The 23301-nt window shown below is 36.5% G+C and overlaps 1 protein-coding gene across 4 annotated transcripts in view; it reads right to left on the reverse strand.

The window, feature by feature from the left end:
* CSMD3 (CUB and Sushi multiple domains 3) overlaps nt 1–23301 on the reverse strand; it is a 1160406-nt gene that overhangs the window by 356569 nt on the left and 780536 nt on the right. For all 4 annotated transcript variants that reach the window (XM_027574671.2, XM_027574666.2, XM_027574669.2 and 1 more), the window contains 2 exons: nt 20827–21042; nt 18753–18941 (listed from right to left, as the gene is read on the reverse strand). In XM_027574671.2, the coding sequence (XP_027430472.2) occupies nt 18753–18941; nt 20827–21042 (405 nt within the window). The remainder of the gene's footprint in view (nt 1–18752; nt 18942–20826; nt 21043–23301) is intronic.

Raw genomic sequence — 23301 nt, forward strand, 5'->3', positions numbered from 1 at the left:
AAGCGACCACTTTCTGGAAGGTAGGACGTGCGGAGAAGTGAATCTGAGGCAATATTCGGGAGGATAGACGGCGGGGGAGGGGGCCTCCGTCAGCCGCTTCTTGCAAGTGATAGAGCCGCGGAGCACAAAATCGGAACTTTTAGAAGTTGGCTCCACTGAGGGACGTCGCTCCAGTGGCTAAGCGGGGGTGGAACCCTCGCGGGACAGTGTGGTCTCAGGACCCTCGGGGTCACAGAAAGACTGGGGGTGCCTGAGTGCGGCAGAGCTCCCGGGTATCGGAGTGGGGAAGCCGGCTGCAGAGACGGAGCCGAGGCGCGGGCTCTCAGCTCGGGGTTGCCATAAACCGTGGTCCGCGGCCCAGTCGGGCCGCTGTGCCTCCAGCAGGGACCCAACAAGCGGCAGAGCCGGGGAGACTCCCCTTCCTCCCCCGGGAGGAGCGGCGCGGGAGCGCACTGCAGGGATCTGCTGGGTTTGGAGACTCCACACGGGGTCAGGAGCCAGAGATAGAAACACTTGGTCACAGGCTGGGTGAGCACGGAGTGCGGAGGGAGACCACGGAGACCGGAGTGACTGCTTTTCTCTGGGGGCGCACTGAGGAGCGGGGCCCTGAGTTCTCAGCTCCTCCGGGCATTGATTGGGAGGCCACCATTTTCACTCTGGTCCTCCAAAGCTGTACAGAGAACTTGCAGGGAACAAAAGCTCCCGAGAACAAACCCAAGCAGATTGCTTAGCCAGGACCGACAAGGGCGGGGCAATTCCGCCTCCGGCAAAGACATTTGGGAACCATGGCAACAGGCCCCTCCTCCAGAAGATCAGCAGGAACAGCCAGCAAGCCAAGACCAAGTTTACCGATCAAGGAGAACGGGAGAACTCCAGCGTTAGGGGAATACTGCACATAGAATTCATGGCTTTTTTTTACCATGATTCATTAGTTTTTCAAAGTTAATTTTTTAACTGGTTTTTTTTTGAATTTTTTTCCCTTTTTCAAACAACATCTTATCAATCCCTTTAAAAAAAAACATTTTTTATTTTCCTGTTTTAGAGTCATATTTTATCCCTTCATAGCAGTTACCCTTATTTTTGGCAAATATATATAAGTTGTTCTCTCTTTAAAATTTTGAGATACAGTTTCTTCTAACAGATCAAAATATACCCTAAATCACTGGTGTATGGCTTTGTTCTAGTCTCCTGCCTGATCACATTCTCTCCCCCCCCTTTTTTTTAAATCTTCTTTCTTTTTTCAAACAACTTCTTATCAATTCCTTTTATAAAATCTCTTATAATTTTCATCTTTACAGTCATCTTCCATCCCTTCATTGTATCAACCCTTATTTTGTACTTATATAAGTCTTTCTTCCTTTAAAATTTTAGGAGGCACTTTCTTCTAACAGACCAAAATATGCACAAAATGCAGTGTGTGGCACTGATCTATGCCCTAGCCTGATCATATTTGATCATATTCTGTTTTTTTTGTTTTGTTGTGGTTTTCTTTGTTTATATCTTTTACTTTTTCTTTTTTTTTCCTCCTCTTTCTTTTTTCTTTCTTTCCCTTTCTTTTCCTCTGGTTTCAGGTCTTTTCTGATTTGTATAGAGTATCTTTGCTGGGGACGTTGTTAACCTGTTAGCATTTTGTTCCCTCATTCATCTATTCTCCTTTGGACAAAATGACAAGATGAAAAAAATCACCTCAGCAAAAAGAACAAGAGGTAGTACCGTCTGCCAGGGACCTACTCAATACGGATATTAGTACGATGTCGGTCCTAGAGTTCAGAATCATGACTTTAAAGATACTAGCTGGGCTTGAAAAAAGAGTGGAAGATATTAGAGAAACCCTTTCTGGAGAAATTAAAGAACTAAAATCTAACCAAGTCAAAATCAAAAAAGCTATTAATGAAGTGCAATCAAAAATGGGGACACTAACTCCTAGGATAAATGAGGCAGAAGAGAGAATCAGTGATATAGAAGACCAAATGATGGAAAATAAAGAGGCTGAGGAAAAGAGAGATAAACAACTACAGGATCACGAGGGCAGAATTCGAGAGATAAGCAATACGATAAGACGAAACAACATTAGAATTATTGGGATCCCAGAAGAAGAAGAAAGAGAGAGAGGGGCAGAAGGTATATTGGAGCAAATAATAGCGGAGAACTTCCCTAATGTGGGGAAGGAAACAGGCATCAAAATCCAGGAGGCACAGAGAACCCCTCTCAAAATCAATAAAAATAGGCCAACACCTTGACATGTAATAGTAAAACTTACGAGTCTCAGAGACAAAGAGAAAATCCTGAAAGCAGCTTGGGAGAAGAGATATGTAACCTACAATGGTAGAAACATTAGACTGGCAACAGAACTATCCACAGAGACCTGGCAGGCCAGAAAGGACTGGCATGATATCTTCAGGGCATTAAACGAGAAAAATATGCAGTCAAGAATACTATATCCAGCTAGGCTGTCATTGAAAACAGAAGGAGAGATAAAAAGCTTCCAGGACAAACAAAAACTAAAGGAATTTGCAAACACGAAACCAGCCCTCCAAGAAATATTGAAAGGGATCCTCTAAGCAAAGAGAGAGCCTAAAAGCAGCATAGATCAGAAAGGAACACAGACAATATACAGTCACAGTCACCATAGAGGCAATATAATGGCACTAAATTCATATCTTTCAATAGTTACTCTGAATGAAAATGGGCTAAATGCCCCAATCAAAAGACACAGGCTATCGGATTGGATTAAAAAACAAGACCCATCGATATGCTGTCTGCAAGAGACTCATTTTAGACCCAAAGACACCCCCACATTGAAAGTGAGGGGGTGGAAAACCATTTACCATGCTAATGGACACCAAAAGAAAGCTGGGGTGGCAATCCTTATATAAGACAAATTAGATTTTAAAACAAAGACTATAATAAGAGATGAAGAAGGACACTATATCCTCCTTAAAGGGTCTATCCAACAAGAAGATCTAACAATTGTAAATATCTATGCCCCTAACATGGGAGCAGCCAATTTTATAAGGAAATTAATAACAAAATCAAAGAAACACATTGACAACAATACAATAATAGTGGGGGACTTTAACAACCCCCTGACTGAAATGGACAGATCATCTAAGCAAAAAGATCAACAAGGAAATAAAGACTTTAAATGAAACACTGGAACAAATGGACTTCACAGACTTGTTCAGAACATTCCATCCCAAAGCAACGGAATACACATTCTTCTCTAGTGCCCATGGAACATTCTCCAGAATTGATCACATCCTAGGGCACAAATCAGGTCTCAACCAGTACCAAAAGATTGGGATTATTCCCTTTATATTTTCAGACCACAATGCTTTGAAACTAGAACTCAATCACAAGAGGAAAGTCGGAAAGAACGCAAATACATGGAGGCTAAAGAGCATCCTACTAAAGAATGAATGGGTCAACCAGGAAATTTAAAAAGAATTTAAAAAATTCATGGAAACCAATGAAAATGAAAACACAACTGTCCAAAATCTTTGGGATACAGCAAAGGCAGTCCTGAGAGGAAAGTATATAGCAATACAAGCCTTTCTCAAGAAACAAGAAAGGTCTCAAATACACAACCTAACCCTACACCTAAAGGAGCTAGAGAGAAAAGAGCAAATAAAGCCTAAACCCAGCAGGAGAAAAGAAATAATGAAGATCAGAGCAGAAATCAATGAAATAGAAACCAAAACAACAGTAGAACAGATCAATGAAACTAGGAGCTGGTTCTTTGAAAGAATTAACAAGATTGATAAACCCCTGGCCAGACTTATCAAAAAGAAAAGAGAAATGACCCAAATCAACAAAATCATGAATGAAAGAGGAGAGATCACAACCAACACCAAAGAAATACAAACAATTATAAGAACATATTATGAGCAACTCTATGCCAGCAAATTAGATAACCTGGAAGAAATGGATGCATTCCTAGACATGTATCAACTACCAAAATTGAACCAGGAAGAAATAGAAAACCTGAACAGACCTATAACCACTAAGGAAATTGAAGCAGTCATCAAAAATCTCCCAAGAAACAAAAGCCCGGGGCCAGATGGCTTCCCAGGGGAATTCTACCAAACATTTAAAGAAGAATTAATACCTATTCTCCTGAAACTGTTCCAAAAAATAGAAATGGAAGGAAAACTTCCAAACTCATTTTATGAGGCCACCATTACCTTGATCCCCAAACCAGACAAAGACCCCTTCAAAAAGGAGAATTACAGACCAATATCCTTGATGAACATGGATGCAAAAATTCTCACCAAAATACTAGCCAATAGGATCCAACAGTACATTAAAGGACTATTCACCATGACAAAGTGGGATTTATCCCTGGACTGCAAGGTTGGTTTAAAATCCGCAAATCAATCAATGTGATACAATACATTAACAAAAGAAAGAGCAAGATTCATATGATCCTCTCAATAGATGCAGAAAAAGCATTTGACAAAGTACAGCATCCTTTCTTGATCAAAACTCTTCAGAGTATAGGGATAGAGGGTACATACCTCAATATCATAAAAGCCATCTATGAAAAACCTACAGCGAATATCATTCTCAATGGGGAAAAGCTGAGAGCTTTTCCCCTAAGGTCAGGAATGCGGCAGGGATGTCCACTATCACCACTGCCCTTCAACATAGTATTAGAAGTCCTAGCCACAGCAATCAGACAACAAAAAGAAATCAAATGCATCCAAATCGTCAAAGAGGAAGTCAAACTCTCACTCTGCAGATGATAAGATACTGTATGTGGAAAACCCAAAAGACTCCACCCCAAAACTGCTAGAACTCATAGAGGAATTCAGTAAAGTAGCAGGATATAAAATCAATGCAGAGAAATCAGTGGCATTCCTATACACCAACAACAAGACAGAAGAGAGACAAATTAAGGAGTCGATCCCATTTACAAGTGCACCCAAAACCATAAGATACCTAGGAATATATTTAACCAAGGAGGCAAAGGATCTGTACTCAGAAATTATAAAACACTCATGAAAGAAATTGAAGAAGACACAAAGAAATGGAAAAACGTTCCATGCTCATGGATTGAAAGAACAAACATTGTGAAGTTGTCAATGCTGTCTAGAGCAATCTACACATTCAAAGCAATCCCCATCAAAATGCCATCCACTTTTTTCAAAGAAATGGAACAAATAATCCTAAAATTTGTATGGAACCAGAAGAGACCCCGAATAGCCAGAGGAATATTGAAAAAGGAAAGCAAAACCGGTGGCATCACAATTCCGACTTCCAGCTCTATTACAAAGCTGTCATCATCAAGACAGTATGGTACTGGCACAGAAACAGAGAGATAGATCAATGGAACAGAATAGAGAGCCCAGAAATGGACCCTCAACTCTATGGTCAACTCATCTTTGACAAAGCAGGAAAGACCGTCCAATGGCAAAAAGACAGTCTCTTCAACAAATGGTGTTGGGAAAATTGGACAGCCACATGCAGAAGAATGAAACTGGACCATTTCCTTACACCACACACAAAAATAGACTCCAAATGGTTGAAAGACCTAAACGTGAGACAGGAGTCCATCAAAATCTTAAGTAGAACATAGGCAGCAACCTCTTCAACCTCAGCCGCAGTAACTTCTTCCTAGAAATATCACCAAAGGCAAGGGAAGCAAGAGCAAAAATGAACTATTGGGATTTCATCAAGATAAAAAGCTTTTGCACAGCAAAAGAAACAGTCCACAAAACCAAAAGACGACCAACAGAATGGGAGAAAATATTTGCAAATGACATATCAGATAAAGGGCTAGTATCCAAAATCTATAAAGAACTTATCAAACTCAACACCCAATGAACAAATAATCCAATCAAGAAATGGGCAGAAGACATGAGCAGACATTTTTCCAAAGAAGACATCCAAATGGCCAACAGACACATGAAAAAGTGCTCAACATCGCTCGGCATCAGGGAAATCCAAATCAAAACCTCAATGAGATACCACCTCACACCCGTCAGAATGGCTAAAATTAACAAGTCAGGAAACGGCAGATGTTGGCGGGGATGCGGAGAAAGGGGAACCCTCCTACTCTGTTGGTGGGAATGCAAGCTGGTGCAATCCCTCTGGAAAACAGTATGGAGGTTCCTCAAACAGTTGAAAATAGAGCTACCATACGATCCAGCAATTGCACTACTGGGTATTTACCACAAAGATACAAATGTAGGGATCCGAAGGGGTACGTGCACCCCAATGTTTATAGCAGCAATGTCCACAATAGCCAAACTGTGGAAAGAGTCAAGATGTCCATCGACAGATGAATGGCTAAAGAAGATGTGGTATATATACACAATGGGATATTATGCAGCCATCAAAAGGAATGAGATCTTGCCATTTCCAACGACATGGATGGAACTGGGGGGTGTTATGCTGAGTGAAATAAGTCAATCAGAGGAAGACTTGTATCATATGACCTCACTGATATGAGGAATTCTTAATCTCAGGAAACAAACTGAGTGTTTCTGGAGTGTTGGGGTGTGGGAGGGATGGGGTGGCTGGGTGATAGACATTGGGTAGGTTATGTGCTATGGTGAGCACTGTGAATTGTGCAAGACTGTTGAATCACAGATCTGTACCTCTGAAACAAATAATGCAATATATGTTAAGATAAAAAAAAGAAGATAGTAGGAGGGGAAGAATGAAGGGGAATAAGTTGGAGGGGGAGACGAACCATGAGAGACGATGGACTCTGAAAAACAAACTGAGGGTTCTAGATGGGAGGGGGATGGGGGATGTGTTAGCCTCATGATGGGTATTAAATAGGGCACATTCTTCGTGGAGCACTGGGTATTATGCACAAACAATGAATCATGGAACACTACATCAAAAGCTAATGATGTAATGTATGGTGATTAACATAACAATAAAAAATTAAAAAAAAAAAACTATCCATCACCTTTTGAAATACAATCTTTGTAGACTGATTAAAACACATGAAGAAAAAAATGTTACCTATGTATTGAGTATACCAATATTTGAACTGGGATTCAAAGGGAGTTATCAAGAGTACTTGAGTACAATGCAGAGATATAAAAAAAATGGCTTATAGCCAGAAATTTAGTTTGTAGGAGGGTTAATAATCCCCTAACTCCTTTTCTCTAAAACACCTGCTTGAAGGGCAATATTTAAATTCTGCAAAAAACTTCCTAAAGCTCTAAGTTCATTTTTCTCTGTTTTCTCAGTAATTTACCTTGACATTTTTAAATGATTGCCAAGCTACTGTTTATTTAAATAAGCACACTCTCTCAAACCTGACTTATATGTCACTTCTTGATACTGGATTTAACTTATGATGCTTATTCTGTAACATTATATTATTTCCATGGCAACCGTCTTGGTATAATAAACAAAGGAAGATGATTTCAGCTGCTTTGTCCTGTGAAGGAGCTGGATTTGAGATTGGAAAGCTTGATCTGAAAACAGCTAAAAAACAGAAATGATGGTGAAAACAATGAAATTCATTTTATTGCATACCTTTGACTAAGAGGTAAATGCATTTACTTATGCAGAATAGCCACAGTCCTACTCTCCTTGACTCAGCCTAAACCTACCCCAATTAGTTCCACTGAACTTCAGGCTGATTGCTTGCTTAGCACAATGCACTGTTCCTAATTGATAGTTCTAGTCTGTTCCAATGTTCTTTTGTCTGTTTTCAAAGCCCTAGGTACATCTGAACATATCTTAGCTAAATGCATTACCAGATAACAAATAATAAAACCATTTATTAGGAATCAACCTCTGTACTAATGGCATGAACATTTTTTGCTATCATTTTCATTATGAGGCTGAAATGGGGAAAATTTATACACCATATACGCAAAATAAATAGACATGTGGACTTTATAAAAACATAGAATTAGAAGTAATTTTAAAATCTATTTGCCTAATGTGACAATGACCTTTCCTCCTAGTTTCAAAAGGCTTTTAGGTACTGTCGGTCTATTGCAACTTCAATTAAATCCTACCCTCTCCTGAGACATGGCATCAAAATCTAATTCAGTTACAAGTAGCAATAACATTTAATTATCTCCTCCAGTTATCTACACTGCCAAATGATAGTATTTCCTGAGAGCCACAGATGTCACTGTTGTAAGCAAGAACCAATTCAGAGATATGTACAGAATATTATCACACTGGCTTATTTAATGCTTTTATTCTTTATGGCTCATATTTACATAGAGCAAAAAAAATGCTCCCAATGTAACCTGTTTCAAATAAAAATATTGTTAGTATATTTTCCTAGGGAAAATTACTTAACCTCCCTTTGCCTCAGTGTCTTTATTCAAACCTCATAAGACCATGCCAGGCATATGGTAAACACAGAGCAAATATTAGCTTTTATTATTACCTCAGGTAAAATATTTCTTATCTGGCACTAATAGGTACTAGGGGCCAGTCACCTTATAATTAAGTAAAAATATATTAAGGTAAAAAAAACAAAATTAGTTTGTCTAATGACCAAGTTGATGAATTTCATACTTTCTAGTTTAATATTAGCATTAATTTTTCTTTAAAATGCTGCTCAGAGCTCTAACCATCTCCTTTTTAAAGCATGTTTCCCAATATGTCTAGGTTAATTTTATTAGATACAGATGAATGAAGGATGTGCTTGAGGTATTTCTGAACCTGGGCATGTTCTCCATGAAACCAGGGAGAGGTCACTTAGAGGTTGCAGAGAAAGCAAGTTCCTCTGGTACTTTTGTGATGCTTTCTGGAGGAGACCCTCACTTTTGCAATTGCCTTAAGGACATGACCCTGGGACACAGATTCCAGTAAATATTTCACTTTTGGTCCCTCTTCTATAACTCAGCTCTCTCTAAAAAAGTCTCTATTTCTCTAAAGAAGTCCTCTATTTAAGACCAAAACTAACTTACCTTCTAACTTTCTAATTAGGCAGATTTGGGCTTACAACAAGATTTATAGTCAGAGCATGAGGACATGTAAGGGGAATGAGGTGTTTTTAAGAGTCTGCAATTTTAAGTCCTCATAAAAATTAAAAAAAAAAATTGTCCAAAGACATTTGAGACTCTAATAACACAGAAGATCATTTCCAAGTCTTGTGGGTGAATCACCATTATGGGTAGGTCACAGTCTACTCTAAAAGGTTCATGATGATCACATGGTGAATTAACTTTATACAGTCTTATAAAGAATGAATGAGCACCTGTGATATGCCAAGTTTATGGTAGACACAGAGAAGGGACAAAGATAACTAAGAGACAGCCTCCATCTTCAAGGGGCTCAGAGTCATCAGATAAAATAGCATATATTCACTTGCCAACTACAGTATAATCAAGTAAGCTTAGACACTTATCTACTAACAGGCCAGTTGGATTTTAAAAGGCTCTCTGTAAATCTGTATGTTTACAAATCCCAAAAGAATTAGAAAAGTTTTACAGTCCTCTAGGCATTTCTGTTAAATACGACATGTACATTGGTTCTTTTCGTTCTTGTGGGTGCTTAGTTTCTATCAGGCACATTTTTTTTTCTTCCTTTTCATTTTGTTGACAAAAAAAATTGTCAGCTATTCCCTTTCTTGAGCTCCAAATTTCACCATATATTGGGGAAGGATTTATTTCATATACACATACAAAAGACTCAATATTTCCTCCCATTTTAAATTTTTATAAATTTGTCTTTTTTTGCTTCTATCATACTTATAAGCCTCCCCTTAGTAAACTTTTCAGGCACCTTCGTTGTTGGTTGGTTGGTTGATTTACTTATAAAACTTGAGGGGTTGTGTGTTAATATCTGCACAACAAATGAATTATAGACTAAAAGCCAGTGTGATGGCCCAGGCTGAAATAGCAATTATAGTCCTTTATCTGTGTTAGGTTGAATACAGTACCTCTGAATTAGTACTTTGTTCATATGAATTAAAGTTAGTAAGTTGAAAATGTAAAAAAAAAAAAAAGGAGCTTTGGGTATTATATATTCATTTCTTTATCAACTCAACAAATTTACTGAAAGCTTTCTATATGCTAAACATTGCTGTAGATAAAAAGGTAATTCAGTACAGCATTACAAAACCTAGAAAGGGGAAATGTAATAAAAGCTCATGAAACCTGTAGTAAGGACATCTAACATCCACTTTGAAGGTCAGGAAGGCTTCACATCAGGATGGAGAAATAAAGTGTGTCTGAAAAATAAACTGGTTAGGCTAATGAGGGTAGGTGTAAGAGGGTCACATTCAGAATTTATTTTCAGGGCAATGGAGAACAAAGAAAGGATTTTAAGTAAAAGAGTGACACCATCAAATTTGTATCATAGGAAGTTCATTCTGAATCTACTGTTTGGTTTGGGGAAGAGGGACAAGAATGGAGACTAGAGTTTGCTTGGGCTGTTAACAATAATACAGGTAAGGGATGTTAGGTAATAGTGTCTTGATCTATGGTAAGTTGACAGGAATAGAAGCTCAACAGATTAAAATGCAAAGCCTCTCCAACTACCAAAGAACACTTTCAGTATTTTCTCACCATACTTTGCCTTCACCTTCTTAGAAATTATTTATTTGCTTGTGCCAACACAAGTGAAAGTTTGATGATTTGCATGCCTCAGAACCTCAATGGGTTCTTAACATCTTAAAGTGCAGAAGTGTAGGCATCTTTGGTAATGGCATGTAGCATTGTGTTGCTGTATTCTAGAGTGCACACAGGAGAATGACAACAGGAGACACTAAGGCCAACCTAAGAATGGACTTAAGCATTTCAATTTTATCCAATAGGTGATAGGAAATCAGTTAGTGATTTAAGCAGGGAATAGACATGGTCTGGTCATTCTAAGGCTAACTGGTGTCAACAGACTTTGGGGTGAGCCTCCCATGATACCCATCTTCTGGCATTTGTTTATGCTTTAGTGCAATTCCTCCCCTTGAGTTGAGTGGGAACTTCCTTCTCATTACTCCTGTGACTATATTTCATTATATAAAACTGAATCTTGCTAATGACTCACTGGAGGGACTGTCCTTGTTGACTTGATGAAGTAAGTGGCCATGTTGGGGGAGTCCACATGGCAAGGAACTGTAGATGGCCTGTAGGAACTGAGCGAAGAACTAAAGCTCTCAGTCTTATACCTACAAGGAAACACTTACATCCAGTAACCTTGTGCATTTGGAAAAGGGTCCTGAACCTCAGGTGAGAACTCAGCCAACTCCTTGAGTGCAGCTCTTGAGACCCTAAGAAGAGGACCCAGTTCAGCTGTGCCAAGACTCCCCACCCACAGAAACCATAAGAAAGCAAATGTGTTGGTTTAAGCTGCCTAATTTGTGGTAATTTGTTACTTATCAATAAAAAAAACAAATATAACTAGCAATGCTACTGAAAACATTAGATGAAATTTGGAAACAGAAAATCCAACTAGAAGAAATGAGATAATACAGTAGAATTATACATGTAATTGCTAAGACGTGAGCACTGGAATCAGAAAGAGCTGATTTTAAGGTCTTTATCAAGTTAGGCAATTAATCTAGCTACTTTATAAAATGGGAAAATCATATTCTCTCAAATGGTTTTTAAAAGGAATATGTGAAAGGAGAAAATATATATAGTTTGGCACAATGCCTAGCATGCATGATTATCATTGTGCTATTATATTAATCTGTATGAGGACCAATGAGAGCTGGATAAGCATAATGGTAGTGAAAACGGGAATGGTGGTAAGTCTGAGCAACAGCTTTAGGTGGTAGGTCTTAGTGACTATTACAATATGGATAGAGGGAAAGAGAGGGGGTGGTGAAAGATGACACAATTTCTAGCTTGGATGGCTGGCTGAGAATGATGCCATCACTGGAAATAAAGAGTGCAGAAGGAAGAGCTGATTTGGCTGAGGAGATAATGAGTTCTGTTTGGCATGTGAAGTCAATGTGCCTGTGGGAGGACATCCATATGGAGAGGTCCAGTGTACAGCTGGGAATGCAGACTTGGTACTCAGAAGAGATCTGGGTATCTGGAAGGTTTTGGACATTGTCTTATGTTATCCAGAAATTACATCAGTGTTCACACACACACACACACACACACACACACACACACACAGCCTCTTGATACTCTTTCTGTAAAAACATGAGAAATCTTTTCTCTTAGAAATAAGTAAATTGTGTGCTACTTTAATGAAAAGAGCCCATCATTAAAAAAAAAAAAAAAAACAGAATAGGTAAAGAATTTTTTTTTCTTTCCTTAGAGGTGAATGATTGATAAATTCCAAATGCAAAGGGGTTATTTAAGTTGTCTAAGCTTGGTCAGTCTGTTGTAAAGGTTAGAAAACTATGGCCCCAGGGCCACATCCAGCTTGTTGCCTGCTTTGGTCAATAAAGTTCTACTGGAACACAGACACACCTGTTCATTCATATCTATTGTTGCTTTCAGGATACAATGGCAGTTTAGTAGTTGTGACCACAAGCTATAAATCCCCAAATATTTACTACCTGGCACTTTATAGAAGAAAGTTTGCTCACCCCTGGTCTGTTCTATTAAAAAAAAAAAGGTAGTATCTAAAATAGTGCATCAGTAAATAAGATAATAAAGAAATTCCACTTGGAATATCACAGCACTGGTCTAAAAAGTTCAAGACTTGGTTTCTGGCATAACCTTCCACTCATTATTTTTAATCTTTCTAAGCGGCAATTTCTCAGCTATTAAATAGCAATAATACATTCTTGGCTTACTTTGTAAGATCACAAGCAAGAAACTCAAAAACAAACTATAAAGCATGAACAGGTATAAGTTAGTATTATGGATTTTTACATTGTCAAATCAAGAGATCAATGCACCCCAGTCATAATTATGTAAGAAAAATATAAAATACATTTGTGTATATAATTTATCAGAGCACTTTTCTATCTAATATTTTCTGTTATCTTTACAAGAAATATTTGGGTTGAGTAGAACTCATATTGGCACCATTCTTTCTAGAAAAGAGAAGTACAGAAAGTTAAGGCATTAGCTTAGAGTCTGTCAGCTAATTAATGGTAGCATCTGAGAGCAAAGCAGGTCTCTTTTTTTATTTTTTATTTTTTTTTAAACATTTTATTTATTTATTTGACACAGAGAGAGGGAGATAGTGAGAGAGAGCGAGCACAAACGGGGGAGCGGCAGGCAGGCAGAAGGAGAGGGAGAAGCAGGCTCCCCGCTGAGCAAGGAGCCCGATGCGGGACTCGATCCCAGGACCCTGGGATCATGACCTGAGCCAAAGGCAGCCGCTTAACCGACTGAGCCACCCAGGCGCCCAAAGCAGGTCTCTTAATACTAATTTGCTTTCTACATGGCTATATACCTACAATGCTGACTAACTTGGTGAATAAGTCATATTTGATATACATATATGGGTATCTGATGTATATAATTTTAGCATAGAGAGCTTGGGGAGTGGCATGAAATATACAGAATTTCTTCAAAGATAAATTACCTCTTCAAATGCATTTTATTCTATTTTCTTAATTTTGTATATTTTTTCAATGTTAAGATTGTTCTAGATTTACAGAGATGTTACGGTGATAGTACAGAGGTCCCATATATGCTGCACCCTGCTTCCCCTACTGTTAACATTCATTTTTAAACTAAATAACAAATAACAATCAGCATATATCATCTAAAGAGTCAGAAAAGTGAGAAAAAATGTGTAGATGTATAATACAGAGCTATCATTTTTCTCATTTGACTTATGATTAAAGAAAGATGTTGTTACTTGTCCAAGGTCATATAAAAAATCAATGACACATAAAATTAGAAACAGAAGTAGATGTGTTAAATGGGGGACTATGAGGATGAATGAATTAATGTTTTTAAACTGACTTCAAAATATGTGGGCTTCCTAAAATGTGTGGACTTCTGGCTAAAGACAAGTCATTACTAACACTGAACTTGCTAATCTACTTTCCAAAATAATATGTTCTTTCATTAGCTCCTTGTTTATTTGCAACATGACCTGGCATGATTTCTGGTATATCTGGAGCCTGAATACAGATATGAAAGTTTTTTCTTGATTTAGAGAGATGACCATGGGAATAGCAATGTTTCTTGTAATGTGAACTTTAGTAAAGAAAATCAGGTACTCATTTCTTGGCCAAAAACAGGGCAGTGTTTCTTATTTTCAAAGTAATCAATTCTCTTGTACATTCTTTTTTTTTTTGCTTTTGGCCATTTAAAAAGATGACCAGATTATCCATTTCCATAGAAACACAGCTCTCCAGGATAATCACTTAAATATAAAATATCTTCACTGAAATATCATTTTATCTGCTGATTATTTTTATCTCTTCCAAAATGTAAAACATAGTTATATGTTTGTTTTTAAGATAAAACTTTCATCTTGATCATTAAGTAGTAAATAAGATTATATCTGTGAAATACTTAGCTACTGATAGCACATTAAATCTTTTTCATCTCCTCCTCTTCTCTTCCCTCTTCCGCTGGTTGGTAAAAATCAATCCTCACAACTCTTAGCCATCATGGTCCTTAGGATAACTGGTTACATGTTTATGGAGAGAGTTGCAGGTACAAGAAAAAGAGACCGAGGTTTGTTATGGAATATCATGCGGTAAGCAGTGCATTAGGTGATTTACATGTCTCATTGCTTAGAGCTATATGCTATCTTGCACCATAGATATGATTATTCATATTTTACATTTGAGAAAACTTGGCAGGAAAGAGATCTCAAAAACTTCCCAAAGGTCAGCTTAGGAAAGGCTGGAGTGTAAATATTAACTATGTGTCTACAATGGAGGCCACCTCTTGGGGAGAAAAATCCCTGCTTCTGAGATTTATGCTCTGAGTTTCCATCAAGATTCTTCTCTTGCTCTACAAATTTCCCTTCACTTAAGTAATCCCTGATAAATGGGTCGTGGTCAAAGAAGTTTCCTCTGTTTAAAATAGAGGACAACATAAGGAGTTCTCTGAAGCCATGTATCAACTATAATCAAGACCAGATTTCCTCCCAACTTTATTGAGACCTCCAGTCAAAGACAGCAGTGTGCTATTCTGAATCGAGCACAAGCCTGGGACTCAACATTGTGACAGTCATGGCTCTGCTCCTAAGTTTGCATTTTTTATAGACATTGTCACTTCACTGATAAAACAGTTATGCTAAGTTTACTTCCACAGTGTTGATGGATTTTTGGAATAAGACACTGCATGATACAATCCTTTATAGATTGTAAAGACCATATTATGCTGTTATTGTATTTTAATAGTTTGTTAAAATATTACCTTAAAACATAAATGCAGAGGTTACTCAGAAAAGTTGTTTCAATGAAAATGTTATTTATTACTTGTCTAACATCCAGAATTAAGATAATTTTCACCAAATTCTACCAACAGAAACTGAAAGACTCCAACCAATTTATATGCTAAAGAGAGTCAAAATTAAACATATATAAATAAAAAGTTTCTGTAATTAGTTTTGAATATCAGTTGTCTTATTGTCCAAAGAATCAGGCACCTTCTTATATAAGCTATGTAAGAACCTATGTATGAGTTATTTTGGTAAATGTTAGTATTAGCTTTATTCTTGACATAAAATTCAAAACCTCATCTATGGTTTGTTCTGGGAATGTATCCATCATTTGCAACCTTGTGCCAGGGAAAGACCATCTAGATTCCAAAAAGCTGAAACAGAAGCAAACTTTTGGAATACAATTTAGTTACAATTTGGCCACTATCTATAACATGAGCTTTCTAAGAAGTTGGTAATGCTAAGGACTAAATGATGGTTTTTAAGCAAGTATGGACTAGAGAATTGGCATGAGAGATACATAAAATGAAAGGTACAAAAAAATCTAAAAAGAAATAAAAACAGTCCAAATAAACTAGCATTGCTAAAATTGGGTCTGTTCATATGAATGCTTACAAATAATTTGCATTTTATGTGACTGAAGATTGTGAACTTTGAAAAGATAACAAAGTAAGAAACATATACATATGCATACATGGAACCAGAAATACAAAAAGGAACACATTTGTTTTAAAGCATAGGCAGAGTAGTGAAGAAAAGTTTAAAGAAAACTGGAGAAGTCAAATGTTTAAAGTCATTATATTTGAAAGCATAGTTCTCTGAATTTGGTCACTTCAATGTATACCTACAGTGGAATTTATTAAAATCAACAGCCTTAATTGTAAATTTCAATAAGCTTAAAAGCAAGCAAAACTAATTTGAAAATGGGGGGGAAATTCCCATGGGCAATAATTTGCTTTCTATATTTATCCACAGGGTGATTTTATCTCATTCTTCCCATTAAAGATTTAGGCACAAATAAACCCAGTCTGAAAGAAATACTTCAATGAAACAAAACTAACTTAAAGCTATTTTTTTGCAAAGTTAAATTTTCATAAATCTATTTATTAAAATTCATTGTAAATATGAACTAAACCTTAAAAATCTACATGTGAACAATTTCTTAATCCATGTAACAGCCTTGTATGTGTTTGGTACCTTGAGAGAAAATATTCAAGATTCACCTTCTCCTAGATCTTTTTGAGATAAAACCATCTAGTGAGAAAAAGCTGGGTTTTAGAATATGAAAAACTTCGTACAAATCATGGTTCTGTCACTTATAACCTTGATGATCTTGGGCAAGTTATCTAAAATCTCTAAGGCTCAGATTCTTCCGATGAAAAATGGTGGTGGTGGTGGGGGTAGGATAACAACAGGATTATAGTAAGGATTAAATGAGATAACTATATATGAAAGAACCTAGTAGACTCTTTATAAATGTTAGTGTTTTATAAAACGGAATTCATTCCCTACTACAATTGGTTTTATAAACTAAATCGATAGGCTGGATAGATACCAGGTTATACTCACTATAATAAGAGTTATAATAACATCTAAGTTCTGAATCCTTCTTATATTCCAGGGATTATATTAGGTCTGCCTGGCATGGTTAATTAGTTTAATCCTCATGACTAACTCATAACAATGAACTAGGTCCTACAGCTATAACCATTTTACAGATGAGAAAAATGAAGTTTAGAAAAATGAATTAACCCGATATCAAGTGGTCACCATCTAAACCTAAACACTCAAAAGCCCTCCCTTGAACTATTCCCAAGGTTCTCATTAGCTGGGTTTTGAAAATACGCACATCAAGCAAAAATGGAAATGGGGCAATTCAGGTAAAGAGAGGAATTTGAAATTGGGCTATATAGCAGGAAAAAAAATACAAACAAAACAAAACAAAACAACACAAAAACCCCAGAAAAATTTGCATTCTATATAGCTTCCTGAAAAAGATGCTCTGAGAGTGTGACTGCTCATCACCTCCCAACTTCAAGCCTCTGTGGTTGCTTGTGCTATTTCTATAAAAGTCTAGGATTTTAAAAAGAAATTTCATCAGTTACATATCATCCTGCCCGTTATATAACCCACAGAGGCTGTGAAAACAATCTCATCACTATAAAAGCCTTCAGACCCACATTAACCTGGAAGATCATATTTTTTTACTTGATTTGGGATCCACAGGAATACCCACATTTTATATACTGAATAATATACTGAGTAAGTCACAGAGGGCATCCTGCTCATTCTCATTTTCATCTGCAGGGCATTTTGCCTCCATAGAAAAGACAAGGTCTTGAACCACAGATCAAATCTCTAACAATTTGCCTGATTTTGTAGCATATTAAACTTACACAGATCTGTGACCTACAATTAAATTTACAATTAAAGTAAATTCAAATTAAATGCTTTTGAGAGTTTTAACAGCTTTATAAAATAATTATAAAATGACCATTTGTATCTTGTTCTGTCATAAAAACAAGTACTGACAACCACTGAATGGCTAATGACCTGAAGAAATTGTTGCCTCCTCATTTCCTACTTTAAATAGGAAATGACTTGGGGCACCTGGGTGGCTCAAATGGTTAAGTGTCGGCCTTCAGCTCAGGTCATGATCCCAGGGTCCTGGGATCAAGTCCCACATCCAGCTCCACGCTCAGCAAGGAGCCTGCTTCTTTCTCTGCCTGCCACTCCTCCTGCTTGTGCTCTCTCTCTCTCTGACAAATAAATAAATAAAATCTTAAAAAAAATAAAATAAATACGAAATGACTTAAGTCTTAATCAAAAGTTCTTCATTTTCCCTACAGAATTTTTTTTTCTTTTTATCAGCTAAAACACTCTTTTCCAAAGGTTGGGATGGTGGTTCTAAACTTGCAATATTTTAATTATTCTTATTCTTTATTTCACAACATAAAATGGATTGCTGTCTTAATTCATCTATCATAATAGATTCATTTTTATTGATTATACATATTGAGTCAATGCATGCCTCAATAGCCCTTAAATTATCCATTATTTATTTGACAAATTTTCCTTCATAGTTATCTTTAATGAATATGAATCCTAAATTATAAAATATTGCCAAAACTTCAATCATTAAGTCATGGGAAATCATCTATCAACAGAATATAAGAATATAATTTTCTGTAAGCTCTGAAAATATGATTATCTAGCTATCTCTCTATGTATCTATCTATCTGTCGTCTATCACCTTTTTATATATCTATTGATTCCTTATTCCCATCATCTGAAAAGAAATTTAGAAGCATGGTTGCTTAAATGGAGCAGTTGAGAAGTTAATTGAGGTACACCAGATTGCCAAGTGGAAAAAAAAATTGAAATAACTAATATGAAATAATGAAATTCAACAGATTATAAAAGAACGAAGGGTGTATAACCATGCAACTCCATGGACAGTGACTACACATACAAGCAAATGAAAGCAGCTGACCACGTACCCACACACCTTGGCAGAGGTGCACTCCACACTCGCCGGCCACCACCAAGACAGATGATCTCTGACGTCCCTTCCAGTCGGTAACCTGATGAGCACGAGAAGGTCAGAGTGTCGCCAACCCCAAAGTTGAACCCAATTCTGTTACCATACTGAGGAATTCCAGGATCTTCACAAGGTTCAAGGTTATATTCTGTAAATGAAATGGAGAGGAGGACAAAGAAAATGATAGTATTCACTTTTAAGGGCATTTTGCTATTGTCTGCAAACTGGATGCTATTGGGCTGCAGTTAGACATTTAAAAAGTGAGGCTATGCATAATTATAGGAACATGCTAATGACACACATACTTTTCTTCTTTTGTGAAAGATCAAATAACTTAATGAGTACTTTTATGTGTGAAATTCAATATAGATGAGAAAATGTCACCTTCTGAGTGATAAATTGAAAATGTAGCTATTTATCTCATATTTTTTTCTGCATTGGAAACATTTCCATTTCACCAGTTTTGACTTATAATAATAGCATAATAGATGCATATTTTCAATCACAAAATAACATTTGGATGAAATCATTTGCACTTTAGAAATGCATTTTACTTAATGGTTTTAATTTAAATGACAAAGGCTCTTGTGCCTCTCATCTACAAGGAGTTCAATTAATCTATATTCTGAAAAACACATGACTTCAAAGGCAATGGTTTATGTAAGACTGAAGTGCCCACACATTGAAAATTGTTACATTATGGATTTATACAAGAAAATTTCCCCAAGCAATGAATGAACACCATGAAAATGAATAGCTAAACAGTCTTCAGGATATAAGAGAGTACAGTTGATTAAACAACAATATTATAATTTATATACTATCCTAAGAAGAAGTAGCTTAGCTAAAACTATTCTCAGAGCATACACTTACCTTGTAATTCCAACAGAGAACAAAAGGATTGTTCCATGTTGATGAGCTATTATTTTATTGTTTAAAAAATTTATTAGGACATACTTTTAACATTCTAGGCTAAAATTGATTATGCTCACATGCTATTCATTATTTTAGAAGACAAGTATTTCCATGCAAATACTAGAGTAAGAACTGAAAACAAGGGTAGCATTTGTATGATTTTATATATATATATATTTATTTATATATAAATGATATATAAATAAATATATAGAAATTATATAGAAATAAATATATATAATTTTAATGTTAGCAAGTGGACATAAGATTTACTTATTAATTTGTTTCTGTATTAAGAAATAACTACTTGCCTCATTATTCCATTTAACTAGAGAGCAGAACTCTAACTGATACAAAAACTTTTTATTCACTTTGGTTGTATAAATGATTTTTTTCCCCTGGAATCCAAATGATACTGTTGTCTCTAGATGAAGTTATTCTAGAATAGAGGGATAACCACATTAATTTTTTTCTAGATCATCTATTTCCAAATTATTAAATTAAATTTACCTTAATCTTGGCCTGTAAACTATGCATTTTCCAAGACACATAAAGCTAGACTGTCACTGGCTCACATTCATTTGAGTTTAATTAAAACTTTAAAATATATCTTTGAATTTCTATTTTAAGTTCACTAAGCACTTTAGCTAGTTTTGCCCTGTTACTTAGAGTAGGTTTTTAGCAAATTTGTTTATTTTTTGCTTTTGTTTAAAGGTTCCCTTTAATGTACTATTATATATAATCTTCAAGGTATTTCAAACTTTCCTTAAAATTGGTTGACAGGTATTTATTTGCTTTTTATTCCTCATCTTTTCTGTTATTTTTCCCTCTCTGTTTTGTCATACTTTAAAAATTGACTTTTTTGGGATGCCTGGGTGGCTAGTTGGTTAAGCATCTGCCTTTGGCTCAGGTCATGATCCCATGGTCCTGGGATCAAGCCCTGCATAGGCTCCCTACTGGGGAGCTCAGCAGGGAAACTGCCTCTCCCTCTGCACCTTCCCTTGCTTGTGCACGCGTGCTCTCTCTCTCTCTCTCTCTGACAAATAAATTAATAAAATCTTTAAAAAAAATAAAAATTGACTTTTTCTTACTAAAGCTTTTTTAATTTATTTTCTTACCAGAGAATGTAATATTGAATCCTTCATATGATATTGAAAAATCGGAAATGAAGCGCAGTTGAGCTCTGAAATTTCCATAGAGACCAGCATTGATTGTTGAAGGAAGTTCTGAACCAGTAAGGCGCGCCAGTGGTTGGGTAAAACTACCATTCTCAGTGATCAGTAAATAGTCGTGATGGTCTTCCAAATGGAAGGTGTGAAAGTTGAACTGCACGCCTATGAAGAAAAAGAAGAAAATTAGACTCACAAAGTATATCTGTAAACCACAGAAAGTTACCAAAGTAACTAAAACCAGGACTTTCCTTATAATTAAATTCTCTGAAAATGAAAAGCACTTTTTTTTAATTTTACTATGTTATGTTAATCACCATACATTACATCATTAGTTTTTGATGTGGTGTTCCATGATTCATTGTTTGCGTATAACACCCAGTGCTCCGTGCAGAACATGCCCTCTTTAATACCCATCACCAGGCTAACCCATCTCCCCACCCTCCTCCCCTCTAGAACCCTCAGTTTGTTTCTCAGAGTCCATAGTCTCTCATGGTTCGTCTCCCCCTCCGATTTTCCCCCACTTCTATAAAATATTCCAAATGAGTCATCTAATAAAATCTTTTCTTTTTTTTCCCCCTCCAGCTTCTTTATAAGACACGTAGCAAGTCATATTTTGGAAATTGCTTGGAAATAAAAATTATAAATCAGTGCCTGAAAAGATATCACCTGAGTTTTCTGAAAATTTCAAGGAAAAGTCATATGCTTTATTTATAATGCAGCTTTCTGGTAAACACTTGACATGCCTCCTTCATTTCCTTCTGCAATCTCCTCAAACGCAAAAACGCTGCCTAGTAACATAACACCCAACTTCCAAAAATGCTTAACTCTAGAAGAGAAATATAAAGCAGGCATAGAGAAGAACTGTTTGTTAAATAAATATAATGATTATTTATTTATTTTTCACACACTTCAACCTGTGTATATAATAGACTGAAAATTGCACATATCATTGCTCAGATTGCTGAAATTTCACAAAGCAAACTTACCTTTGCAAACAGAATCTGAACCAATAGATACAACATTACAGAGAGCAGATCCTCTTTAGTGAAACTTTTCTATCACTTCACTTTCCCAAAAGTAACCACTCCCACTCGCTCAACTTCCAGTAGCACAGGCTAAGTTTGCTACCTTATGTAAATGTTTTGTAGTTTATACAATGGATTCGTATAATATATACTCTGTTGGGTCTGAGTTTTACTCAACATTACGTATATGAGATCCATCTCTGTTTTTGTGTGTGGTTGTTTTTTCTTTTCAGTGATATATAGTATAGCATTTCATTTTGTGAATACACCACATTCGTGTATCTGTTCAACATTTAATGGTCACTTAGGTGCTTTGTGTTTTAGCATGAATGTAGACGGTGCCATCAGTACTCAAGTATGTCTTCTGAAGAATATATATTTCTGTCAGGGAATATCTAAGGAGTGGAATTACTGGGTCATGACCCATTACAGGTCATTAAGAGTAGCTTTAATAGATACTGCTTTGCAAAGTGGCTGTGCCAATTTACATTTCCATTGCCAAATCTGGTTGCTTTATATCTTTGTCAAGACTTGATTTTTAAAAATTTTTTCATTTGTTTCATTCTGGTGAGTATGGTGTGGCATTTCATTGTGGTCTCCCATGAGGTGTTTTGTTTGGTTTTGTTTTAAGAGATTTTAATTATTTATTTGAGAGAGAAAGGGTGAGAGAGAGAGAGAGAGAGAGCAAAAGGGGGGTGTCAGAGGAAGAAGCAGACACCCCCTGAGCAGAGAGCCCGACATGGGGCTCAAAACTGGGACTCTGGGTTCATGACCCGAGCCAAAGGCAGACGCTTAACTGACTCAGCCACCCAGGTGCCCCATCTCACATGAGTTTTTAATGATTTTGTCTAGAACAGATGTTAAAGACTAACAATTACACACACACATGCACACATACCCTTCATATGGTGGGCAAGGTATTAAATGAAATAAATAGACTACCACACTCATCTTTCCCTTGAAGTGCTTTTTCTTTTTTAACTTAACCAAAAAATAAAAGGTCATTAAAATATTTATTAAGAAATCAAAAAACCCGGAGTATGGTAAGTAACAGACTTTAATATTATTCATTGACATTTTAGTTCAAAATCCTTCAAATCTTCACTGTTTTTTAAAAAGGAAGCAAACAAAAGATATAAAATGAATCCAAACAAATACACTGAAAACATAAGCAATCATAAGACAAGGTTATTACTGCATGATGGACCAGTGATTTGGACTTGGAAAAGATTAGAAATGTACAAAAATACTATTTTTCAAACTCTTTTTCAAAATGTGAGCTTTTCAGGGCACCTGGGTGGCTCAGTCGTTAAGCGTCTGCCTTCGGCTCAGGTCATGATCCCAGGCTCCTGGGATTGAGCCCCGCATCAGGCTCCCTGCTCCGTGGGAAGCCTGC

This window comes from Zalophus californianus, chromosome 4 (assembly GCF_009762305.2).
Source record: "Zalophus californianus isolate mZalCal1 chromosome 4, mZalCal1.pri.v2, whole genome shotgun sequence".
In the NCBI taxonomy this organism is placed as follows: domain Eukaryota; kingdom Metazoa; phylum Chordata; class Mammalia; order Carnivora; family Otariidae; genus Zalophus; species Zalophus californianus.